The sequence below is a fragment of the Eschrichtius robustus genome, chromosome 12, assembly GCF_028021215.1.
Source record: "Eschrichtius robustus isolate mEscRob2 chromosome 12, mEscRob2.pri, whole genome shotgun sequence".
In the NCBI taxonomy this organism is placed as follows: Eukaryota; Metazoa; Chordata; class Mammalia; order Artiodactyla; family Eschrichtiidae; genus Eschrichtius; species Eschrichtius robustus.
Genome location: NC_090835.1, coordinates 77,023,529 through 77,046,489, shown reverse-complemented (window position 1 = coordinate 77,046,489; position 22,961 = coordinate 77,023,529). Strand labels below are relative to the sequence as shown.

General features: G+C 56.5%; 2 protein-coding genes across 10 annotated transcripts; both read right to left on the bottom strand.

Annotated features, from left to right (window-relative positions):
* Nucleotides 1-4,167: 4,167 nt before the first annotated feature.
* SLC29A1 (solute carrier family 29 member 1 (Augustine blood group)) lies at nucleotides 4,168-16,769 on the bottom strand. Of its 9 annotated transcripts, none has more exons than XM_068557853.1 (14): nucleotides 13,975-14,030; nucleotides 11,755-11,863; nucleotides 10,556-10,638; nucleotides 8,554-8,635; nucleotides 8,238-8,440; nucleotides 7,994-8,133; nucleotides 7,577-7,711; nucleotides 7,387-7,484; nucleotides 7,161-7,239; nucleotides 6,622-6,746; nucleotides 6,038-6,146; nucleotides 5,704-5,789; nucleotides 5,071-5,270; nucleotides 4,168-4,744 (listed from the first exon to the last, which is right to left on the bottom strand). In XM_068557853.1, the coding sequence occupies exons 3-14, from the start codon at nucleotides 10,582-10,584 to the stop codon at nucleotides 4,633-4,635; spliced, it is 1,398 nt and encodes a 465-aa protein (XP_068413954.1). In that variant the 5' UTR covers nucleotides 10,585-10,638; nucleotides 11,755-11,863; nucleotides 13,975-14,030; the 3' UTR covers nucleotides 4,168-4,632. The 9 variants fall into 9 exon arrangements, with proteins under 9 accessions (XP_068413954.1, XP_068413955.1, XP_068413949.1 ...); XM_068557854.1 differs by lacking the exon at nucleotides 13,975-14,030 and adding an exon at nucleotides 13,648-13,912; XM_068557848.1 differs by lacking the exons at nucleotides 11,755-11,863; nucleotides 13,975-14,030 and adding an exon at nucleotides 16,749-16,769.
* Nucleotides 16,770-18,557: 1,788 nt separating this feature from the next.
* On the bottom strand, nucleotides 18,558-18,884 carry MYMX (myomixer, myoblast fusion factor). Its single transcript, XM_068559349.1, has one exon. It carries the CDS (start codon nucleotides 18,882-18,884, stop codon nucleotides 18,558-18,560), a length of 327 nt encoding a protein of 108 aa, XP_068415450.1.
* Nucleotides 18,885-22,961: the final 4,077 nt, after the last annotated feature.

Here is a 22,961-nt window from a genome sequence, read left to right as displayed (position 1 = left end):
GCACAAGTCACTGCTCAATGTGCAGGTCTCAACTGGCTGGATTTCTAGGTCATCCACTGGGCCCAGTGCCTGCCTGGCCCACCTGCACCAGATAAAGGACCGGTAGGGCTGTGGTACTGCTGGTGGGTGGTGAGGAACTCACAAACAGGAGGGACTGAGGTTACACATCAGGAAGGACCTTGCTGGTTTCAGCTGGGAAGGATGTCATGCGAGTTCAGGATCCTAGGAGGCTTAGTATCCCTGGGATGTGAAAAGAGAAGATGCCTTTCTGGAATGTTTTGGAGGCTGGGAGGAAGGTGCACCAAGCCTGCATTACATGCCACCCTATCTCATGAGGCCGTGTACCTTTCCATGCTCTTCACTGCCTGGGAAGTCGTGTGTGTGTGTGTGTGTGTGTGTGTGTGTGTGAGAGAGAGAGAGAGAGAGAGGGAGGGAGAGGGAGAGAGATGAGGACTGAGAGACACAGAGATAGAGAAACAGAGACTTAAACTTACCTGGTGCTTTGCAGTTTACAAAATATTTTTCCATCCTTTAAACTTTTCAGCCTCGGTTTTCTGGCGTAAAACAGGCATGGCAATAGTCAGCACTCCATAGGATTATTATATCATCGGAGTCAATACATGTACGAGGAGCGGCAGGTGAACGTTATTCATTAACTCAGTGGAGTTTCACAACCGGGAGAGGTAGGAAAGGCAAGTAGTATTACCCCTGCTTTACAGTTGAGCGGCTCCGAGGTGGAAAGTGCCTGGCTCAAGGTCACCCGGACTTAAGGGGCAGTAGAGTCTGGACCCCCATCTGCCAGGGGTCAGATGAGAGGGGCTGCGTGGATAGAGGCCGCGCTCCCGCCAGGGGGCGCGCGCGTCACGGGTGACGTCACTTCCCCCTCTAGCGGCGGGCGGGGCTGAGCAGAGTCCAGGTTCCCCTCGTTCGCGCCCCGGCCCTGCGGTTCTCGGCTGTCTCGCCCGAAGGCAGTGGCCGTTCGCACTTGGCTGGGGTGAAGGAAATGAGGCCTGGTTCTCGAAGCTTCGGGGGCTGAAGATGCGGGGGAGGGGGCCGAACGGCATGCAGGGGGAGCAGCGAGCCCACCAGGCTGAGGTCATGCTAATGACTCTTGGCACCACGTGTCTCTAGGGTCCTCACCTCCTGCACCCAGGCTCTGCCGCAGACCCCCTTAATTTCCTTAGCAAGCCGTACATGTTACCCCGTTTAAAGAACAAGGGATCTGGGCCACAGAGGATAGGTGGCTTGTGCACGGTGACACAACTGGTACTTGGCAGGCCCAAAACGGAACCCTAGGCTCTGAATCTGAACCATCACCCAACCCGTAGGAAGGCATGGGAGGGGGTAGCTGTCAGAAGCAGAAGCCCCTGCTTTGTGGGGTCTTCCTGACTCATTTAGCACTTGCCCTGCTGTCCGGAGCCAGAACGCCAGGGGCTGACTGGCAGGGAGCACCAGGACCGCCGAGGCTGTGAGGGGCTCTAGTGAGCACATGCTCTCCCAGAGGGGGACCCGTGCAGGAAGCCAGGTCGGGCGGAGATGAGCTGGAGGAGCCAAGCTGCGACAAAGGCCCCTGATGCGCTGGGGGGCGGAGCTGGGGAACGCCGGCTCTGCCCATCTTCACACTCACTGCCGACCTGCCCCAAGAACCAGCCTAGCCCCTCTCCCTCAGACTGCCACTCTTCCAGTGTGTCAGGACTTGGGTTTCAGGCGGGGCCTGCTGGCCACAGCCGGGCTATCTCTTTAAGGTGACTCTGCACTTCTCTGCTCACATCCATTTTGAATCCCTATTAGAGTTTAACATCCTGAGGATAATTTTCCCAATAATTGGGGGTTTCCTGTCAAGCACCTGCCCCCATCATACTGCCCCCCCCCACCATACTCTTTCCATGTTCACCCCAAAGAATACAAACACAGGTATGTTGCAATTCATCCGTTATACCCGACGCTTCACTTCTATATTTAAGGACTGCTAATTTTACTGGGGCTCTTAGCTTTTCAAAATTCACCATATAAGATTAAACAAGAGGGCAAGTTCTGTGTTGCAGTGGCAGCCACCCCAGGGAATACAGCAGCCTAATACACAGACCACCGCTTGGGGCAGAAATGTCGCAGGGAAGGAAAGTGACGACCAGCACAAGCTCAGCCCTTGCCCACCTTACAGGAAGCAAAGTGCTAGGAGGAAAGGTGGTGAGGCCCCTGAGCGGCCTGCCTCCCACAGGCGGTGTTGTCTGCAGAGCGCCCACCTGTGGCCGGGGGCTATCACTGCAGTAGGGTCGGCAGGAGCTACCTTTCCTAACCCCCCGGAGCTCCCCATTCTCAGGTGAGGACACTGAGGACATGAGTGAAACGAGTGAGACTCATATTTTTTGGCATTTGCATTAGAAAAAGTTTTGGAAAAAAGAGTCTAGTCATTTTCTTCATCAATTCCAGTTCAGAAAGATGTGACTGTAATCTAAACGTTTGTGCTTCAAGTCATTGCTGGAGCTCTGAGAAACCTACTTAACACCCATCTCTATCTCATGGGAACAGGCATTGAAATGAGTGCTACCACATAGCTGGAGTCTGGCCTGTGAAGACGGCGAGGCTGGACAAGCAGATGCAAGGAAGCAAACATTTTGGAGTACCTCTGGGAGCTCAAAGAGTGAAAACAGAGAATGTAGACCCAAACCTGAAAAACATGACAGTCTGTAACTGGAGTAAGAGCATAGTCACAGTTAGAAAAGTTCTGAGGTGCACAGGGAGAAGGAATTGCAGAAAACTGGCTGTTGCTGGTGGTGGTAATCAGGAAATGTTTGGCATGCCCAGGGAGAGACCGGCCTGTGACTAAATGTGTTTTCAGATTATTCTGCGGCTGTTGTGTGGGATGGGCTGCAGGAGACCTGGCAGGAGTCCTGAAAGGCCAGGCAGGAGGCAAGAAGGGACCCAGGGAAGAAGCACAGGGTCCCTGAGGGGCTGTGGTGCTGAGGAAGGAACCCAGTAGGACTCTCGGAAGTTGAGATGGAGTGAGAGGGAGCCAGAGCAAGGGTGCAGTTTTCTCTTGGCCTCGTGGCCAAAGGGCACCGCAGGGACGAGAGAACACTCAGGGCACCCTTTGCTTTTGAAACTGATAGGAAAGGAACACCTTGTTTCCCACCAACCTCAGATTCTGTACCCTGGTTTGGCGTGTACCCTGGGGTATTTCTGTGGACTCCAGTTCCCCCTGTGATGATATATTTAACTCCCCCTGTTAGGACTTCAGAGCTCATCAAAAGCCCTTAAAAATGTGCTAACAGCCCTTAATGAAGCCTGAAGCCTTCAATTAAATTAAACTGTCAGAGATAAAGCCCTGACAGCAGTGCCAAGGGCGTGGGGGGTGGGGGCAGTGGCAGCTCAGAGGCCAGGGCTCTGGTTTCACTTCCTATCTGGAAGAGTCTTTTTTGAGAAGGGGGACCCAGCAGTATGGCCCCCTCCACCGACGCCTCTCATGGTCCCGAGCCACCGCGCGCCTCCCTTGGCCAAAGTTTGGGAAGAGAAAGGGGGCCCAGCTTCATTGAGGACACACAGGCCCCTTGTTCGCCAAGAAGTCTGCCTTGACTTCGGTGTCAGGGCCGAGCGCCAGGCAGGGCAGAACCCTTGGGCTGCAGCCTCTTCCTGCTGGGAGGGTGGGAGTGCAGCCAGGAGTGTGGGGGGACAGGGTGGTGGAGCTGGTGATTTTGAGAGAACTCAGTCCCCGGGCTGCAGGGTGAGGACAGAGTGGAGGGGGTGACAGTGAAGACAAAAGATGGGGCACTGTCTCCACCCCCAGGCCTATGAAAGAAGGGATGAAACGGCAAAGGAAAATGGCCTTCCTCCGTCTCGGCCAACAGTCTGGGTGTCCTGGCTCCAGGCCTGTCCCTCCTCTGTGGCCCCAGCAGGAGGTACTGTAGTCACTCTGAGATTAAGAGGACCAACACCCACCCCCACCCCCCGTCTTGGACCCCAGCCCAGTGCTGGCCAAGGCCCATCTGGGTCATACTCATCCCCCCAGACTCAGGCTGCCATCCCTCCAGCCTCTCCAGGGCATGAAGCCATGGCTGGAGCACACAGGGAGCCATGGAGGGGGGGAAAAAAAAAAAAAAAAAAAGTTTATTTAATCAGAGAGCCTTTGAAGGCACCTGGTTTGAGTATAAAAAAAAAGGCAGTAAAATGTCAACTGTACAGGGTTCATGATGGGCAAGAACATGGAGAGGTAGGGGGAAGAGACACATGGGAAGAAGGGGGCAGAAATATCAGATAAGACTTCAGAACAAGCAGTCCTGGCCCCTAGCCACCCCTGGTACAGGCAAACAGGTAGACACATGACACACACTCTCTGAGACTAGGAGCCTCTGCTGCTCTGCCAGGCAGGGATCAATCATAGCCAGGTGGGGGGTGGGGGGACATGAGCAGACACAGAGGCCGTGTCCCCTCCCTCAACTGACCCTCAGGCCCACAATGTCCCCACCATCCATCCTCAGAGGCTCTCTCCTCCAGGTCTGGATGCTGGGCCCAGCACAGGCTGTGAGATAGCAGAAGTCAGCTAGAAGAGAAAACCTCCAGAGGACCCCAGCCCATCTCTGAAGGAGAAGGCAGGCAGGAGCAGGCGGCCGGTGCCATCCTTCCGTCCATCCTGGGTCACACGATTGCCCGGAACAGGAAGGAGAAGATAGCCCCCAGCGCCAGGCCCAGAGACAGAAAGAAGGCCATGATGGCTCCAGCTGTCTCTGCCTCGGCTGGCTTCACTTTCCTAAAGGAGGGAAGGCAAGCCTACCTTAGGATGGCCCGTACCCCAGCTCTACCCAGAGCATCTAATTCTGCTTACCCACCTGTCATACTTCCCCTCTTGGGGGGATGTGTACTGGGGCTGTCTCTACCTTTCCCTGGGAGCCCCTCCCTCACCCTACCCCTCTCCCACCCACCACTGCCCGGGACCCTAGGGCCAGCGGGCTCCTCTCTCAGCCTGGGAACCCTGAGCTCCAGGATCAGGAATCTTCTTTTGCCCTCTCTCCCTCTAATGAGTGTCCCCCACTGGAGCACTAGCCCCCTCCTGAGACCACCACACTCCCCACTCACTTGGGCCCAAAGCACATGCAGAGACTGGCGAGATAGCCGTTGGAGAAGGCGAAGGCAGCCATGAAGAAGATGAACCAGGCATCGTGCTCAAAGACCACAGCCAGGTTGTGGCGGGGATGGACGTTACACAGCAGCAGCAGGGGCACGAAGGCCAGCCGGGCCAGCACCAGGATCGGCAGCCAGCGGCTGTCCTTCCCAGGCTGCGGGGACCAGGCAGTGTCTCAGTCAGGCTGCGCCAGCCCCCAGGGCACACCCAGGCCCCCAGGGCTCCAAGCAAGGCCCCCAGAGCTCCATTTGGGGTCCCTCAGGATCTGAATTGAAATCTCAAAGCCTAGTTACCCTTCAGAGGTACTGATTGGGAGGGGGCATGATAGAGTCTTCTGGAGTGCTGGCCATGTTCTATATCTTGACCTGGGCGGTGCTTATCAGGGGGGTGTGTATGTTTACTTGTGTGTGTATATACAGTCATTAAGCTGTACACCTACAACTTGTACGCCTTACCATACATAGATTGTGTCTTGGTTTTTAAAAAAGCATGGTCGCCTTTCCACCATACTTTCTTGGTTCCCTCTCTGGGTCTCAGGCTGGACTCCCCCCTCTCACAGGGTCTTGGTGCCCCCTTCCTTCACTTACCCACATGGTGAAGGCTGTGAGGCTCCGGCCCAGCCAGTCAAAGATATTGAAAGTCAAGAAACAGGACACAGGAATGAAGTAGTCTCCTGGAAGAGAAAGAGTAGATTAGGGAACGGTTAGCAGGTCCAAGAGAGGCAGAATCTACAACCCTGACCCTCACTGGGACTCGGTTCTCCCAGCTATAAAATGGAGAAGATGCTTCCAGCCCAGGGAAGGGCAAATGGACCAGGAGAGTCTGGCTGGGGAGACAGCAGTCCAGGCTCCCCTCCCCTGGAGTCCTAGCCCTGCTGGAGCCTCTGTCCTTCCCCATCCTGGGAACCCATGGGGTCCTCACTCCAGGCGCTGGTGCCCGCAATGCTGGACTTGACCTCAGCAGCCACGGCAGGAAACATCCCAATGGTGATGGTGAAGACGAAGCAGACGGAGAGAGCCGGGACTAAGATCTGGAGGAAAGGGACTCAGGTCTGTGTCTTCATGGCGGTTGTGCATCATTAAAGAACCAAGATTCCCCAACACACACACACACACACACACACACACACACACACACACACACGAGAATCCAGGAAAGTGGCCAGTCTCCAGTCAGAAAGGGAAGGGATGGGGTCTTCCCCGGTGGTCCAGTGGGTAAGACTCCGCGCTCCCAATGCAGGGGGCCCGGGTTCCATCCTTGGTCAGGGAACTAGATCCCGCATGCATGATGCAACTAAGAAGCCTGCATGCTGCAACAAAGATCCCATGTGCCGCAACTAAGACCCGGAGCAGCCAAAATAAATAAGTAAATAATAATAAAAAAAAAAAAAAAAAGAAAGGAAGAGGATGGGCAGCGCCGGGAAGGGGGAGGGTGGGGTGGGGAAAGGAACAAAAGGAGAGAAAGAGGGTGAGGGGTAGAAGGCAGGATGCCCAAGCCCCACATACATTTCTGAGGATGGCGCAGACAGAGTGGCTTTCGTTGGCGGGCTGAGAGTTGGGGGCTGAAACTCCAGCCTCCTCTTGGCCTGCTTTTGACTCCTCTCCTGGGGGGTGACAGGTTGTGGAAGGATCTTCAAGTTGTGGGGAGGACAGAGCAACGGATGACACAATCCCCAAAAGGGCCGGGGTCAAGTGGGGGTGGACATTCCCTTAACCAGTGCACAGCCGCGCCCTGACACTTAGCCCAGATGGCCTCCGAACTCCCACTGTGCAAGTCCCCTGACCTCTTCCAGGAGCCTCAGGTCAGTTTACGCCCTGTCCAAGAATCTGAAATTGCTTCCCACTGTCCTCAGGCATTCAAGGCCACCCAGGATCTCCCCGCAGCTTCTCTATCCCAGCCCCTATTTACTATTGTTACCCCTCACCCCATCCCTGGTCCCTCTCGCCTCTGGCATCACTGCAGCACGCTCATTCTTGCCCTCAGCTCATGCTGCCTCCCTGCTGGGCAGACTGTCTCCACCCCAGCTTCCTCAGGCTCTTCAGACCTTTGCTAATGAGGTCCAGCTTGGTCTCCTGCTCCCCAGGCCCTTCGAGCTTGAGTTGCTGGTAATAGCGGTAGAATTCCTATCAAGTGAGGGAGACCAGGAAGGTGGATTCAGAAGCAGAGTCTCCAGAATTTCCACCTCCCCCAGGTTTCATACTCAGAACATCCTTGATCTGGAGTCCTGGACCCACCCCAGACCCCAAACCCGGTGTTCTCCAAGAGCTCACCAGCCTCGGCAGGCCCAGATAACAGGCGATCGTCAAAATGATAACCCCACAGGCTGTGATAAAATAGCCGAAGGCACTTTCCGACAGCTCCGAGCCACCTGGGGTGGAGGGTGTCAGCGATCAGAGACAGGCCCCGTCCCCTTCTCCCCACAACAACCAAGGCGACAGGCGGACAGATGGCAAGACTTACTGGCGATGGCGCAGATCATGGCCACAGAGGCAAAGAAGCCTGCCAGGCCCTGACCACTCATGATGGGGGCTGTGTAGCTGGCGGGCAGGAGGCCGGCCAGGCCAAACAGGCTGCCCTGCAGGATGGCACCGAACGCTGGGAAACAGGGTGGGCATCAGCAGGGGAGGGAAGAGCAGGGTGGGTGGCGGGGCCCCTGTAATTCCTGCTTTACTCCCAGTAAGTCTTGACGCTGAGCAGCCCTTTTCTCCCCACTCCCAGGGCACCCTCTCCCACACCTGGTCCATGCCCGCTCAGGTTTCTGAATCCTGACCACCCAGAGGGAGGAAGAGATTTCTCTCTGGCCAACTGTGGGTGTGAAAGAAAGGGGCAGGTATGTGGGAAGATCTCTGCCCCAGGTCCCCACCCAGCCCCGCTTACAGTTAATGAACATGATCTTGATCATGGTGATGACAAAGAAGGGCGGAGCATCCAGGGGCACCTTCACCAGGATGGCAGTGATCAGGAACACCAACAGGATGGCCACCAGGCTGCCCAGGATCCGCACAGACTGGGGGATCCTGCCAGAGAGGCCACGACGGCAAAGACGGGTGGTAAAGCCAGGGGCTCAGCCCTGGGAGGGCAGGAGGCAGTGAGGGGTCAGGGTGGAGGCCCGGGCACTCACCTCTGATGCAGGAAGGAGTTGAGGCAGGTGAACAGCAGTAGGGGCAGCATGGCGCATAAGGTCATGACGTTGTTGAAGATGGCGCTGAGATAGTTCCACTCTGGCGAGGGTGCTGAGGGGCTGGCCGAGGCCTGGATGTCCTTGCTCGGTTCAGCAGGGACCAAGGACGCATTTTGGGACATGTACAGGCGGTTTGTGAAATACTGTGAGGGTTGCACAGAGGAGTGTTAGAACCTCTCTCCCTGTGCCCACAGCACAGATCCAGGCCCTACGTGCCCAGTGGACATGCCCCCGGGAGCCCATCCCCACATCTCACCGCAGTGGCTGTCATGAAAAAATTCCAGGGCAGCAGCGTCCCCAGACCCAGCATGAAGAAGATAAGCCAGACGGCTTTGTACCTGGGATGGGAGAGGAAAGTGAGGCCAGGTGACTCACCATCCCACCCTCCTTCCCAAATCAAACCTGGGGCAGCCCCCTCCCCTTCTATCTCTCCAGCTGACCCAGGGCACAGGGCATGTGTTCTCCTATTTGTGTATGTGGAGGGAGAGGTGGCCTGGAATGGGGGAGAGGGCACAGATGAGTCCCGAGGGGAAAGGGGACCAGGGACATAGGACCGAAGGGCATGGCCAAAAGGACCATTCTCAGCCCCAAAGACTCAGGGGATGCTGCAGGCTTGGGAACCAGTGTGACCCACACATCCGGAGGTGGTTTTGGAAATCTTGCTAAAGGCTGGGGGTGGAAGGGTGAGTGAGAAAGCAAACACAAGTCTTCCATCCCCGCCAGGCAGGCTGGAAGTGATTACACTGTCAGGGCAGGGCTGTGTGGCTCTCCAAAGAGGATTCTGAGGTCAGGAACTCCCAGACCATTCTGGATCTAGGAGGGCAGGCAGGCAGGGAGCCTTGGGACATCTGGGAAGTGAGGGAGTTTTTTCCTGGCCTAGACAGAACCAGCTTTGTAGGTTGCACCACATAGGGGAGGCCAGGAGGGACCAGGCCACTGGACATCATCTGGGCCCCAGAGTGTAAATAAGCGCCACCCAGCCTGGGCCAGGTCACTGCCCCAAGCCCTACACCTCAGGGCCTGTCTGGGATGGGACAGCTTCCCCCAGGCAGCCCTGGGCCCTCCCACTGTGGTCTCCAGATGTGTCTGCCATACTTTCCCCAGAGCCCACACCTGCTTTCTTCACAGAGCTGGCAGGGACAAGCCCAAGGCAATGAGGAGACGGGTCTAGCCAGAGCGCAGGGCCTGGCCGCACCGGGTGGAGGCCTGGGTAAGCACCCCAAGTCGGCAGGTCTGAGCCCTGACAAGTGCAGCCCCCCCATCTCCCTCATGTATTCCCCACCTTGAGGAAGAGAGGTGAGGCCTTGATCGAGAGGCCCAAAGGAAGGGAGAATTCCCAGCCGAGGTCCCACAGGACAGAGGGCCAGAGTGGGGCTGGGTGAGTGCCACAAGGCCAATGGAGAAGGGGAAGGGGTTCAGAGAGCTGCCACCAGATGGGGGTGCCAGGATAGGGTGGCAGGCAGCCTGGGAACAAAAGACACAGCGGAGGGAACCAACCAAACAGCTTGGGGCCTGTACTTACTATGTGTCCTTAAATTACCCAAGTAAACCTCACATCTATTTTATAGGTGGGAGATGGTCTCAGAGAGATAAAGCTAAGTGCCCAAGGTCCCACAGCTAGAAGTGGCCTAGTTCCATGGCCTTTGGCACAGGGGGACAGGATGGGCAGGGGAGCGGTGATAGGATTGGGGGGCCTGGGTGGAAGGCTGTTTTGGACCCTAGGCATGGCTTCGTCAACTTTCTTGGGGCCTAGACTCCTGGGAGAACTTGAATCCAGCTACAACCTCTTCCCCCAAAACACACATGCGTGACCATGGATGCAGGTCTAACTGGAGGGAACTCCTAGGCTCCGGAGGTGGGGAAGCGAAAGGGAGGTCAGAGTGAAGATCAAGGTGAGCCAGAGTCATCTGAGGCAGAGGCCAGCCCTGCCAGCCGGCCAGCTCGGATACGAGGTGTGCTGCCAGATGTCTCCCCACGGTGGTGGCAGGAGCTGGAAGCTGCTGAAGAGCAACACTGGAAACTCTGACAGGCCAGGGAGGGGCTGCTGCCCACCACCCTGGGCCTCACCGGAGACACCCCCATCGGCACCCAGCCACAGCACGAAGGGCCCCCACCCCTGATGCAGACCTGACTCACAGCTACCACACAGCTGGAAGGCCCGTCAGCGGTGGCAACCCCAAATTCCAAAGGATACGGCACCCCACCTCCTGGAGACCCATTTCCACTCCCCTGGATTCACAGCCCAGGTTCCCCAGTACCTGTCCTGAGGCTGGTGACTGGTTGTCATGGTGATGGCGTTCTTGGTTATGCCTGGCTGATAGCTTCCTCCCTCCGGTGATTGCTGGGGGCAGAAGCAGTGTGAGGTCCTGTCTTGGCCCTGCTTCCCCACAGGCCTCTTCCGCCTCTTGGTGTGGGGGTGAGGAGGGCAGGACAGACGGAACGGGCAGGCTGAAGAGTCCAGAAGGCCCCACTCCCAGCCCTGCCTCTCAGGACTGCTCCCTCTGACCCTTTGGGCCTGGCCTGCCGGGCCCCCCTGCCTGCTCAGGCTCTACCTGGCTCCCGGCCTGGCCTGGCCACTGCCACTGCTATTTTTATCCAGCAGTTGAAGCAGTTTGTAAGCAGGGAAAACAGGAGGGTGGAGAGCAGGAGGGAAAGAGGAGGAGGTATGGTTGAGAGGAAGAGAAAAACAGTTAAAGGCAGGGGAAACAGCGAGAGGGGTCAGGGACAGTGATGACAGTGGAAGTGGGGACAGAAGAAGGGAAACAGAAAGGAGGTAAGAGCGAGAGGGTAGCGGGAGGGGGAGGGAGGAGGGAGGACACAAAACAAACAGATCTGCAGGAGCAGCAGCCTCAGGGGTGATGACCGAGGCCAGCGAGGCCTCCCTCCCCAGCTCCCTCTGCAAGTCTGACCTCTCTGCACTCCCAGGGAGCCCCTGGGCTCATGGCTAGGGTGGGCTTTGGAGAGCCTGTCCCCTCCTGGGGGCACCACAGACTCCAGCCTCTCTGCTGGTGGCACCCTAACCATCCTTTCCAGCCACTGCCCAGAGGCTCCCTGGTTCCTGGCCAGTCTTCCAGGAACATACTTCAGGATGAGTGTGGGGACCCAGCCTCTCCCCTGACCACAGGGTCATCCCATCCCCCCTGGATTCCTCTCTGACTCACTCCCAGGCCCCTGTCCTCTTCCCCTTTCTCAGAACAAAGTTGGAGGGAAGACTGGAGGGATGGGAGCAGAGGCTGCTTAGTCCCCAGGCACCCAGACCCCTCACTCAGTATCCCTTCCCTGCTCGGGCAGGGAGAGGCTCCCTGGCACCAGCAGAGGAAACAGCTTCCCCTCGGATGGCATAGAAAGCCAGGCAGGCGTGTGCTGGCGTGTCCCCAACGTGTGGGCCTAGCTCTGGAGCCAGCTCTACCGTTTTGGGCGAGGACTGGCTTCCTTGCCCACCTGGACCAGCACTCACACTTGCCCAGACTAGCCAGCAGAAGGGTGGGGGCAGAGGGGGCTCGGGCAGTCCGCGGGAGGTGGTCCTCGCTCAGGCTCAGGCAGCAGGCCTTGTCCATGGGCTCCTCCTGAGTAAGGGTCCAGAATGAAGGCAGTGGCACAGGGCATATCAGGAGAGAACCCCCCAGGGCCTCACTGTGGGAGGGAGCAGCCCCATTCTGAGAAGCCTCCGCACAAGCACAACCAGGGAGATAAAACCCAGCCCTGTAGCTTGGGAGATAAGACAGCCAGCAGTCTCAGCAGGGAGCTGAGGGGGTGGGTCAACTCACAGGTGCAGCCAGTGCTCCAGGCCCCAGCCTGAGACCACAGCCCTGGGGACGCCAAGAAAGGACCTTGACGGGCCTTTCTACCCACCCCCCCACAATAATTCCTCTCAACCCCTCCCTGGGTAAACTCCAGCCTCTCCAAGGCCTTCCTCAGCCCCCCAGCCCACATCTGGGCCATAGGACAGGGAGGGGAGGAGCAGACCCACATAGCTCCAGATGGAGGCACTCTTCCTTTCCACAAATATTTAGCGAAGACCTCTGCATGCCAGCCAGGCACTGTTCTAGGCACTTGAGACAGTGGTGAATGACAGTTTATACATTTTCTAGAAGGATGGGGGCGAGAGGGCTCTACCCTCGGGTGTGGTGTAGCTTCAACGCAGGCGGGAGACTGGGGGCGGGGGGGGGCGGACAATCGAGTATCTCCCCTTCCTCAGTAAAATCTCTCTTAGGCTCAGAGGAGTATTTCTTTCTGCCTTCCCCCCTGCCCCAGCTACAACCCTGCTCTCTGCTCTCAACTGCCCCCACCCCAGTCCTGGGCACAATTCAACTCCAGGGGCAGCCCACTCCCCCTGCCCACATCCTGACGTTCAGCCAACCGGCCCAGGTATTTTGTTTTTGTCTGCCTTTGCCCAGCAGCAATCAGGGATTTGATACCAGCTCAGAGCATCTGGTGTTCCTCAGCCATGCCTTGGCCTGCCGAGATGAGGCCTTGAAAGCAGCCACCAAACCTCCCCAACCCCAGGCCCCAAACACCTCTCATGCACCGCAGCTTCTAGAGACACCCCTGCGGTAGCATCAAATTCACCACTTCCTTGGATCCCACATGGGGCCAGCCACTACCTGCAGATACCTTCTCCTGCCCTTGGTTGCCCTCGCAACCACCATAAGCTAGTACAAAACTGTCTCCACTACAACAGATGAGGACAGCTGAAGTTCAGAGAGGTTGAGTCATTTGCCAAAGGTAACAGAGCTAGTGAATGGGTGAGCTGGAATTCAAACTCAATGTGCAGCTTACTCTAGGCTCCTTCCGGGGTGGGGAGGGAGGTATAAAGGCTGCTTCCCAGCCAGCCTCCTATACTGGGAGATAGGGTAACTCTACTCCAACTAAGGGGTTAAAAATAAGGTAGGGGTCGAGGTCACCTCCAGCCTGAACTAAGTGTCAGTTGTAAGGCACTCCCCCACCCCATTACACACACATCCTGGCAAGGAGAGCTCACACAGGCAGGAGGACAAGGCAGGAAGGTCTGGAGGTGATCGAGAGGAATGGGCAAAGGGGCAGCCCCAAGAGGGGTGAGGGGCAGGCGTGGGACCAGCCCTCATCCACCACAGCTCTCCCCTGGGAAGAAAATCTGGGGTATGTCTTTGTTCTTTCTCTGAGTGAAGCAAGGGTCCTCTCTCCGGGAATAAATGAGGACGCGCCCAGGAAGGGAGGCCAGGTACACGAGTTCGGCCAATAGAAGGCGGGGGTTAAAGAGACAGCTCCTCCACCTCCATTCGGCGTGCCCTCTTCCCCATTCCCTGCACCCAGCGCAGTTAATTGTGCGGCCCCTCCCCAGTACCAACGACAAGAATTGATCGAGATTAACCTTCAACTCGCCCGCCCCTTGCAGAGGTCAGCTCGGCGACAGCCGGTTTCAGGCCCCGGAGCCAGGTCGTCCACGCCCGCTCGGGTCCGGGTCCCCGCAAGGTGCCCCTGCGCCCGGGCCTCCGCACGCCACGTGCTGCGCGGCTCCGCACGCTCAGCGCGGGGGCGGGGTGGGGCCCACCCGGGTGGGGCCCACCCCGCGTCCCCTCTCCCGGCCGCGCAGCTGCCAGGCCCGGCCTCCCTGCTCTCGTGGCAGGCGGCAAGCGGCGCCTTCCACCCCGGTGACCCCCGGCCCCCGGTTCCCCGGCTCCCAGTCCCCGGGTAGCACCTGCTGGGAAAGAGTCCTCCCGCGTGGAGGTTTGCGCGCTCTCCCTGCCACTTCCCGCGCCCGCCTGAGCACATTCAAACCCGCCCTCCGTTCGCCCCGCCCCGGCGCGCCCCGGCCCGCGGCTGCTCTCCGGCGTCCGCCGCGGCCCCGCCCCCCGCACGCCGGCTGCCGGCTCAGAGGGACCCCCGACCCGAGACCCTCCGCCGCCTGGCCTACACCTTGCACTATTTCTGTAGATAGGACCTCTGGGGGCCCTGCCACGCCAAACCCTGCCCCATCATGGAGCACGTGGGGCTGGACGGTATAGCCGCACACTGGGTACCCCTGGTCTCCGCGCTGGGGTTACACAAACTCCTACACAGCTGTCTCGGGACTCTCGCAGCGACAAACCTGCTCAGACAGATCCGGACGGCCCCCTGTCGCCCATACACCATCTCAGACGTTCCGTTATGGCTCCCCAAGCCCCCTCCCACACCACTCTCTTTCACACTGCACCTTTTTCCTTTCCAGCGCCCCCTTCCCTTTTCAGTGCCACTTTCTTCAATTCAGACTATCCTTTCCTCTCCCCAGCCCCCATGCCGGGGATCCCTCCGACAGAATCAGTATGATGTGTGACCTGGGTTTTCCCACACAGATCCGCTCACCCACAACTTTGACTTAGAGAGGGATGTGTGTGGCGTGGTGGGGGGAGCCACAGCCCTGTAGCCCTCTCATGATTCACCCTTTCTAAATCCAGAACATTGGAAAAGCTGAGGCACAGCTGGCAATGGGAAGGGAAAAAGCCCGGAATAGCCTTACAGCCTGAGTGAATCCTATGGTCCTGATACTCAGAAGTGGAAGCCTTGCTGAGCCCCACATCCTCCCTGGCTGAGGAGGAAGGGGGTGAGCATGCTGAGGGATGACCAGTCCTTCTTGTACCTCCAAGGGAGGGGGAAGGATTCCCTCCTTTTTCGTTGGTCAGTAAATTTGGGGCACAGGGGGATCACTGCCCCTACAGCAGCCCTCACTATAGGAGGACAATCCAAAGGCTAGAGAGATGCTGAGGACAGAAAATCCAATCCACCCCCCAGACCCTTGCCCCAGTTACCCAAGAGGCCTGTACCCTGGAGAAGCCACAGACACTAATTAACAATTAGCAGTACTAACATCGTAGGGATAAGGCAGAGTCACGCCTTCTCCCCAGAGAACACACTGGGCTCTGAGGGGAAGGGTAGTTTTTCTACTTAGGATTGATCAGTGGACACACCCCAAGATACTCAGAAGGGCTGTTCCCAGCCTACTGGCTCAGGGCTGCACAGAGACATGACACACCAACATCTCCTGGTCTTAACCAAACAGAGGGCAGGAAGAGGGGTATGAGTGGTATTTTTCTAGGCACTGCCCCATGCCTTGAGGGCAGCTTCATGTCTGGGTCTCCCTCCCCCCATTCCTACCCTGTGTTTGTCCAGCCCCTCTCTTCCTCTCCTGGCCCTCTTCTCCCCTTTTGCTCGGCCCCTGTCTCTCTCCCCATCCTCATTTCCCGGCTCTAAGTCTGTGGAGGTGGCAGGCCTTAGTGGTCAAATGGATACCCCAGGCTGGTGGCCATTGGCTGCAGTTGTGTGCAAAGGGGGCTGGAAGTGGAAAGAAACTGGAGGGAAGTGGTGAGTGTCACAGGCCAGACAGCGGAAGGCTGGTTTCCCTCCCCACCCCCGCTGAAGCTCAGCCTGCTCACTAGATGGCAACAGCCAGGGCTGTTATGGCTGGACAGAAGCCTGTCTGGCACTCTCCCTGCCTGGGCCCCCAGCCAGCACCCACACCCCTCCAGAGCCACCTCCCTACGCAGAGATGGTTGCTGAGTGCCAGGGCCCTCTGCTGGACAGCCTCGGAGCCCGATTCACAGTGGCCTGTGCCCTCCAGGCCCAGCCAGTCCTCGTCACCCTCTGCCCAATCTTTTGGCTCCCTCAGGTCCCAGGTACAGGGGTAGGGTGTGAAGGGCTGATCCAGCTGCACCCCACCCCCACCGGATCCCCCACCTATTTGAGCCTGTGGCTTGCCCTGATTCCCTCCTCCCCCTTCCAGGCCCCAAGCCTTCCTCATCACCTCACACAGCCAGTCCTATCCTTCCCCAGCCCTGCCTCCATCTGTGTTTGCTGGAAGTGGGTTTGCTTGGCTCCACAGTTTGTCACCAACGCGTCTCATGACAGTTATGTTCTTAGTCCTGTTTGCGACTATCTCCGTGGCCCTGTGGCAAGCTGGGACTAGGGAGAGGCCAGAGAGGCAACTTGCCTGAGTCGCAATATTTAAGGGGGCGCCCAAATATTCCAGAATCCAGATAAATAATGTTTAAAGGCAATATTTTTTTAAAAATCAAAGTTAATGCAAAAAAAACCCACCAAAATCCATGATGAACAAAACATCAACTAAACTAAAGACAGAATCCGGCCCTCTTAGGGTCAGACACCTCAAGTCCCTCACCTTTCTTGTGGGTGTGTATGGGGATCAGGGTTCAAGAAGACTGGGGTTGGTTTTCCAGCTTCATTTCTCAGACCTCTGCCCCTATCCTCTGCTCTGGGAAGGTCTCCGACCTTGGAGACAACTGAATGTGGTTAGGGTAGGGCAGTCATCTCACCACGGCCTCCAAAGTCTGGGAAAAGGATCTCCTCCGCCAAAAACCGCAGATGCACACTCCGTTGATTTCCCCCGCCCCACGAGCCCCGCACGCTCCGCTCTCCGCCCCGCCCAACCCGCGCAGACCCCGCCCCCTCGCCGCGGTCCCGCCTCTGCTCCACGCGCACCTGCAGGGACTTCTTAGGGGACATCCGGAGTCGGGGAGCGCGGACGGAAATTCACAGGCCAGTCGGCCCCTGGTCGCCGTTTGGCCTCCTCACTTCGGGACTGGGGCCGTCGCCGTGGCCGGAAACCGCAGTCCGCGCCGGGTCTGACCGGTCTATGCCGCCGGGTGGCAAAGGGGCTGCAACGGGCGATCCCGGCGCCAGCCCCGCGCCCCGCGGCCGGCTCGGTCCCGCCGGCGCCGCTCGGGAGTGAGGAGCGCTCCGGAAGGCCGGCGGGAGGGGAGGCCCGGAGCGGGCGAAATAAATAAAGGTGCCCGTGACCCTGGAGGGGACCAGGGGTTCGAATCCTCTTCACCCCGCCCCTCCCCCGGGCCACCTTCCCGAGGGGGCCGAGCACGTGTACTGGCTTTTGAGGACTCCGGGAGGAAGCAGATGGTGCCGCGGTGTGGGGAGGCGGGGGTCTGGCGGAAAGGCCCGCAGGGCCGGCTTGGGGGCCCACAGCTCTGGTCGCGGTTCTTCCCCCAGGCCAACCTTCTGAGAGGTATGCTAACGGGGTGAGGGTCCTGAAAGGAGCCTGTACTCCTCACTTTCCCCCTTTGAACCGAGAGCCCAGGACTCGTTGGAGGAGGGTGGGAGAGAGGAGTATTGCATGGGAACCGTAAGCAAATTATCCGGAGGCTGGCATGCAAATGCCTCCGACAGCTCTTATTTGATTCCCGAGGGGCCTCCCACTGGGGAGGGGAAATAGGTGAATTCCTCAGATCACACCCCACCCACCCCCTACCCCTTAGATCCCATCCTGAGCAGAGGACCCCTCAGGGGTATGCATTTCTACACTGCTCCTCTGGGCGGCTGCCCACAGGGTCCCTCAGCAAACAAATCTCCCTCTTCCCACATCACTAGCTGCGAAGAGTGTCCACGCTTGCTGGAGGATGTTTACCTCCTTACCCTGAGCTGGCCAGGCAGATCCAAGACTGCTGGTTTACAGTGTAATATACTCAAATAAGGCAAGAGAATGTACAAACCGAGAGGGACAATGGAATAGGTAGCAAAAGGAAGCCTTGACTTGTTTCCCCACCCCTACCCTCTGGACAGGTTCAACTGTCATGCAGTGCAGGAGTGTGACAAAGATTGTCAAAGACATCCCAGGCATTCAAAGCAACAAATATTTATTGAGCACCTGCTGCATGCTGGGCTTTGGAGGCAGGACTGACTCCCTAGGGAACCAAGGTCTTACTACTTGGTAAATCACGAGTCAAAGACAGAGAGTCTGGATTAGCTAAATTGTCCATTGTCCCTCATTGGACCTCATGTCCCCATTTGCCTGTGGGTGGGGGTGGCAGAGGGAGGACAGTCAGTTCCTCTCCCCTCACAGGCCAGAGGTAATTAGAAAAGTTCTTGGAAAAAAAAATTAAAAAGATGGGACTTCCCGGGCAGTCCAGTGGTTAAGACTCTGCACTTCCAATGCAGGGGGCGCAGATTCGATCCCTGGTCGGGAAACTAAGATCCCACATGCTGTGCGGCCAAAAAAAAAGAAAAAGAAAAAAAGAAAAGAAAAGTTCTTGGGAAGAATGCAGGGGCAGGGAGGGAGGGATAATGATGGGTTTTCTGCTAAATGCAGAGCATCCTTCCAATCGTCTCTGCTGGGAGTGGGGGAGTGGGGAGGCATGTCCTGGCCGGACCCCTCTCATGCTCAGTCCCCCACCATGTCTTCTGCCCACTGGGCAGGCTGCAGTCAGTGATGGGGCCAGGACTGTCTTACTCCAAAAGAAAGCGTTTCAGCGGATACAGCTGCTACCAGGATTCATGGCCTCATTTTTGGGAGGCTAGCCTGTCCCTCCTCTCCAGGCGGGCCACTCTGGAGGCCTCCCCAGCATCCGGCGGGTGTCTCTGGCTGAGGACAAACAACAGACAGCCCAGCAAAGCCTCTCGCATATCCTGAGAGCCCAGGCGGTGGGCCAGCCGGCGCAGCAGGGGCAGGAAGTGCCGGCGGGCCAGGCGGGCAGCAGGCAGCAGCAGGCGGGCCAGCAGTGTCCGTAGCAGCAGCGGGAGCAGCAGAGTGGGCATGGCCAGTGACTTCCAAGGCGATCTAGTCTCTAGGCTTGCCTTTCCTGCTCCCTCCTCACCTGGCAAAGACATGAGGTGGGCAGGATTTAACCCCTGCTTCAGTTTATACCCTCCCGCCCCCAGATCTCAATTCAAGGGTCATTTTTGCTTTCCAGATGCCCTTTCTTTGGGAAGGGTGGCTGGGGCAGGAGGATACTCACCATAGCACAGATGGAGACAAACAGCCAAGGCAAGAGTAAATTCGGGGCTGGGACCTACAGCTCGCCATTCCCAGCCTCCAGGGGCTCTTACTGTCCCCTGAACCCTCCCTTCCTCTAGTCACCCGCTCCTCCTGTGCACTCTCAGTCACCTGGCATTCCCTAACCCCTCTCCCTCAGTCCAACAGGAGTTCTTCCCTGGGCAATTCTAAGTTTTCTTTTCAGGGACCTTGATCCACCCAGACCTGACACTTCGTACCCTCCCAGTCCCCCACCGCCCACCAATGGGCAGCAGCCCAGTTCTCACCAGTAGGGACTGCCGTTTAGCATCAGTGTCCAGCTGAATTTGCCTGCAGGGGCTACAGCCTCACTGGACACTACCCAGGGCGGCCCCACCCAGCTCAGCCCCACCCAGGACAGCTTGCCTGGGCTGGGGGAGCAAGGAAGAGACAGCTGTGTTCTGGCACCTGGTATGTGGAGGGGAGGGCGCAGCTGGGCTGGAAGAAGTGATGCAGGAATTCCTCCTGCTGGGTGCAGACCTCAGCGTCTGCACTGCACTTTCTAATGGTGTGATCTGAGGCACGTTGATTCTTCTGGGTTCCAGTCCCCTCGTCTGTCACCTCAGTAATTGGGAGGAGTAACTGGAACGGAATAATGTATGAGACCCACTGACCCAAACCTCAGAAGCAGTAAGGTTGCAACCCACGCACCGGGCATGCTCAGAGTGGCCGAGATGGAGAATGGACCGGGGCAGGCATTGTGGGCCCTCTCCTGGGATAGAGGCGTGAGGTACAGTCCATATCATAGCTGGACACAGCTGGGCAGCACTCCCACTCAGGGATGGGAAGAGGGATACCCACGTCAGGACCCTCTTCACCCACGTTTTCCCCCAAAGATTAAATGGAGTTCCATGAGAGAGTGAGGTAGAGATGGTCCGGGTTTGTTTTATCGTGTTTTTAAATACCTCATTCTGACATGTACACACTGCTATATTTAAAATAGATAACCAGGGACTTCCCTGGCAGTCTAGTGGTTAAGACCCTGCGTTTCCAATACAGGGGGCACGGGTTCGATCCCTGGTCAGGGAACAAAGATCCCACATGCCACACAGTACATCAATCAATCAATCAATATTTTAAAATAAAACAAAATAAAATAGATAACCAGCAAGGACCTACTGTATAGCACAGGGAACTCTGCTCAATATTCTGTAATAACCTAAATGGGAAAAGAATTTGAAAAAGAATGGATACATGTATACGTATAACTGAATCACTTTGCTGTACACCTGAAACTAACACAACATTGTTTATCAACTATACTCCAATATAATATAAAAATTATAAAAATACCTCTTTTTTTTTTTTTGGCCACCCAGCATGTGGGATCCAAGTTCCCCGACCAGGGATCAAACCTGCACCCCCTGCATTGGAAGCGCAGAGTCTTAACCACCCCCTCATTCTTCTACTTCATAGAATGGGTATAATTTCTGCCTTGATGGACTCAGATGAGATAATGGCCGTGAAAGGGTTTTGTAAGAATAAGGACATGGGAATATGATCGTTTATCATCAATCCACCGCCATCCCCCATTAACATCATCACCATCTCCAAAACCATCAAAGACCTTGAAGAAAGAAAACTTCCAATTTTGTCGAAAAGGTCTGTCCCCCTTCTTCCTGGAGGAAGTTGGGCCGGGAGAGGAGCTAAAGTACAGATGTGTAGGTATGGTCTTCCTCTCCCTCCTGTCCCTTCCTGAGGAGCTGTGATGGTCAGTGTCATCCCTGGGCTGTGGGTGGAACGTGTATTGAGTATGTATGTGCGTCACGCCTGTAAGTTCATGATCTCACTCAATTCTTACCATCGGCTCTGCAGGGGAATGATTATTATGACCTTTGTACAGATAAGGAAACTGAGGTTTAGAGGGGTTAAGCGACTTACCCACAATTACAGCAGATAAGTGGCCAAGTCTCCCCCTCAGACCTGCCCCTCCCTCAGGCTTTCCCCTTATCTGTAAGTGGCAACTGCGTCTTTCTAGTTACTTCTGGCCAAAATCCTAGAATTTATCCTTGACCTCTCTCTTCTTATCACAGTTCACTACCCACATTCGTAAATCCTGTTGGCTCTGCTTTCAAAATATTCGGAATCGGGCTTCCCAGAATCTGCCTGCTGTTGCAAGGGACACGGGTTCGAGCCATGGTCTGGGAGGATCCCACATGCCGCAGAGCAACTGGACCCGTGAGCCACAACTACTGAGCCTGCGCGTCTGGAACCTGTGGTCCTCAACAAGAGAGGCCACGATAGTGAGAGGCCCGCGCACCGTGATGAAGAGTGGCCCCCGCTCGCCGCAACTAGAGAAAGCCCTCGCACAGAAACAAAGACCCAACACAGCCAAAAATAAATAAATTAATTAAAAAAAAAAAAAACTCAGAATCTCCCCACTTCTCACCAGTGCTGCCCTGACTACCCTCGTCTGAGCATTTGTCATCTTTCACCTGAATTATTGTAGTAGCCTCCTAACTGGTTTTCCTGTTTCTCTTTTCCACACAGTGACCAGAATGACCTTTCTAAAACATGAGTCAGATCCTGTCCTTTTGGCTCCCTTTTCATTCAGAGTTAAAGCCAAAGGCTTTAATTGTGACCTGTAAGGCCCTGGGTGTCTGACCTCCCCCTGGCTTCCTGATTCAACTTCTAGCCCTTTTCTCTCTCACTCTGCCCTGCCCCACTGGCCTCCTGCTGCTCTTAACTGTGCCAGACATGTTTCCGCCTCAGGGCCTTTGCGCGTACTATTGCTCCTGCCTACAAGGCTCTTTCTCCAGGTATCCACATGGCTCCACCTCTCACCGCCTTTAAGTCTTTGCCCAGATGTTACCCATCCATCCTATTTAACAGTACATTCCCTCCACCCCATCTCCTGCTGCCTTCTCTCCATCCCCTCCTCTGCTTTATTTATCTCCTCAGCAAATCCTTCTGACAGGCTATGTATCTTCCTTCCTTATCTTGCTGATTATCTGCCTCCCTCACTAGAATGTAAACTCCATGAGAGTAGGGACTTATGTCTACTTTGTCTGCTGCTGTGTCCCTAGTGCTCAGCAATAAACATTTCTTGCTAGAATAAATAAATAAATAAAGGTTCTGTGATGGGATCCAAACCCAGGCCTGCTTGTCCTAGAGCCTGTGCTACTGAGCCCCAGAACTCCATGGATCCAAACACATTCCTAGGATGTGTGTGAGTCCTGCGGGCCACAGTCAGCTGGAGAGAGGCATTTGGAGGGGAGGAACTGACCACGCTGAGCCTAAGGGAGGGGAAGTCAGGTTCCCTCTGGGAACCTTCTAAGTATGTAATCTCGAGAGAACTGAGAGAACCGTGGAGGCCTGCCCAAGTGCTGACGCAGATCTGCAATGCTGTGACCTTGGGTAAATTGCACCCCATACCTCCCAGGTCAGTTTCCACTGTTGTGAGATCTTCCAGCTGTGAGATCCTTGGACCCTGGGTCTGGGGCCAGACTTCTGTCCCATCCCTGCTCCCTGAGACAGTAGGGGGCTCCAGGGGCCTGGGACAGTGAGGCAGGTAAAGGAAACAAGATGTCGTCTCTGGTAACAATAGGAAACCCCAGAGGGGGTTGGGAAGGGAGGTGGGGGAGGGGCAGCCGCTGTGTCCAGGGCCTGGATCTGGTTTTAGTTTATTCTCTACCCCTCGTCCCCCCCTGGGATTAACTCACTTCTTCATCTCCTTCCCACCTTCACCTGGGATTAATCCCATCCCCCGGCCTGCCCCAAGGCAGAAAAGGATTTCCTCAGCCTTTCCTGGAAAGATAACCATCCCTTCTGGCAACAAAGCTACCAGAGAGCAGTTCCTTCTAGTTCCTGATTTAGTCTTGTGTAATGGATCTTTCACGCACGGTTCTGACCCCTGCCTCCAACACTCTGCTGGCCAGGGAGGAAATTCGTCA

What these genes read in the sequence shown, in the direction of transcription:
- SLC29A1 (XM_068557848.1), bottom strand. Translation starts at nt 10,584, where the DNA reads ATGACAACCAGTCACCAGCCTCAGGACAG. An exon ending in TTTTCATGACAGCCACTGCG is followed by an intron (nt 8,441 to 8,553) that starts GTGAGATGTGGG and finishes CAACCCTCACAG; the next exon opens with TATTTCACAAACCGCCTGTA. An exon ending in TGCATGTGCTTTGGGCCCAA is followed by an intron (nt 4,745 to 5,070) that starts GTGAGTGGGGAG and finishes TCCCTCCTTTAG; the next exon opens with GAAAGTGAAGCCAGCCGAGG.
- MYMX (XM_068559349.1), bottom strand. Translation starts at nt 18,884, where the DNA reads ATGTCTTTGCCAGGTGAGGAGGGAGCAGGAAAGGCAAGCCTAGAGACT.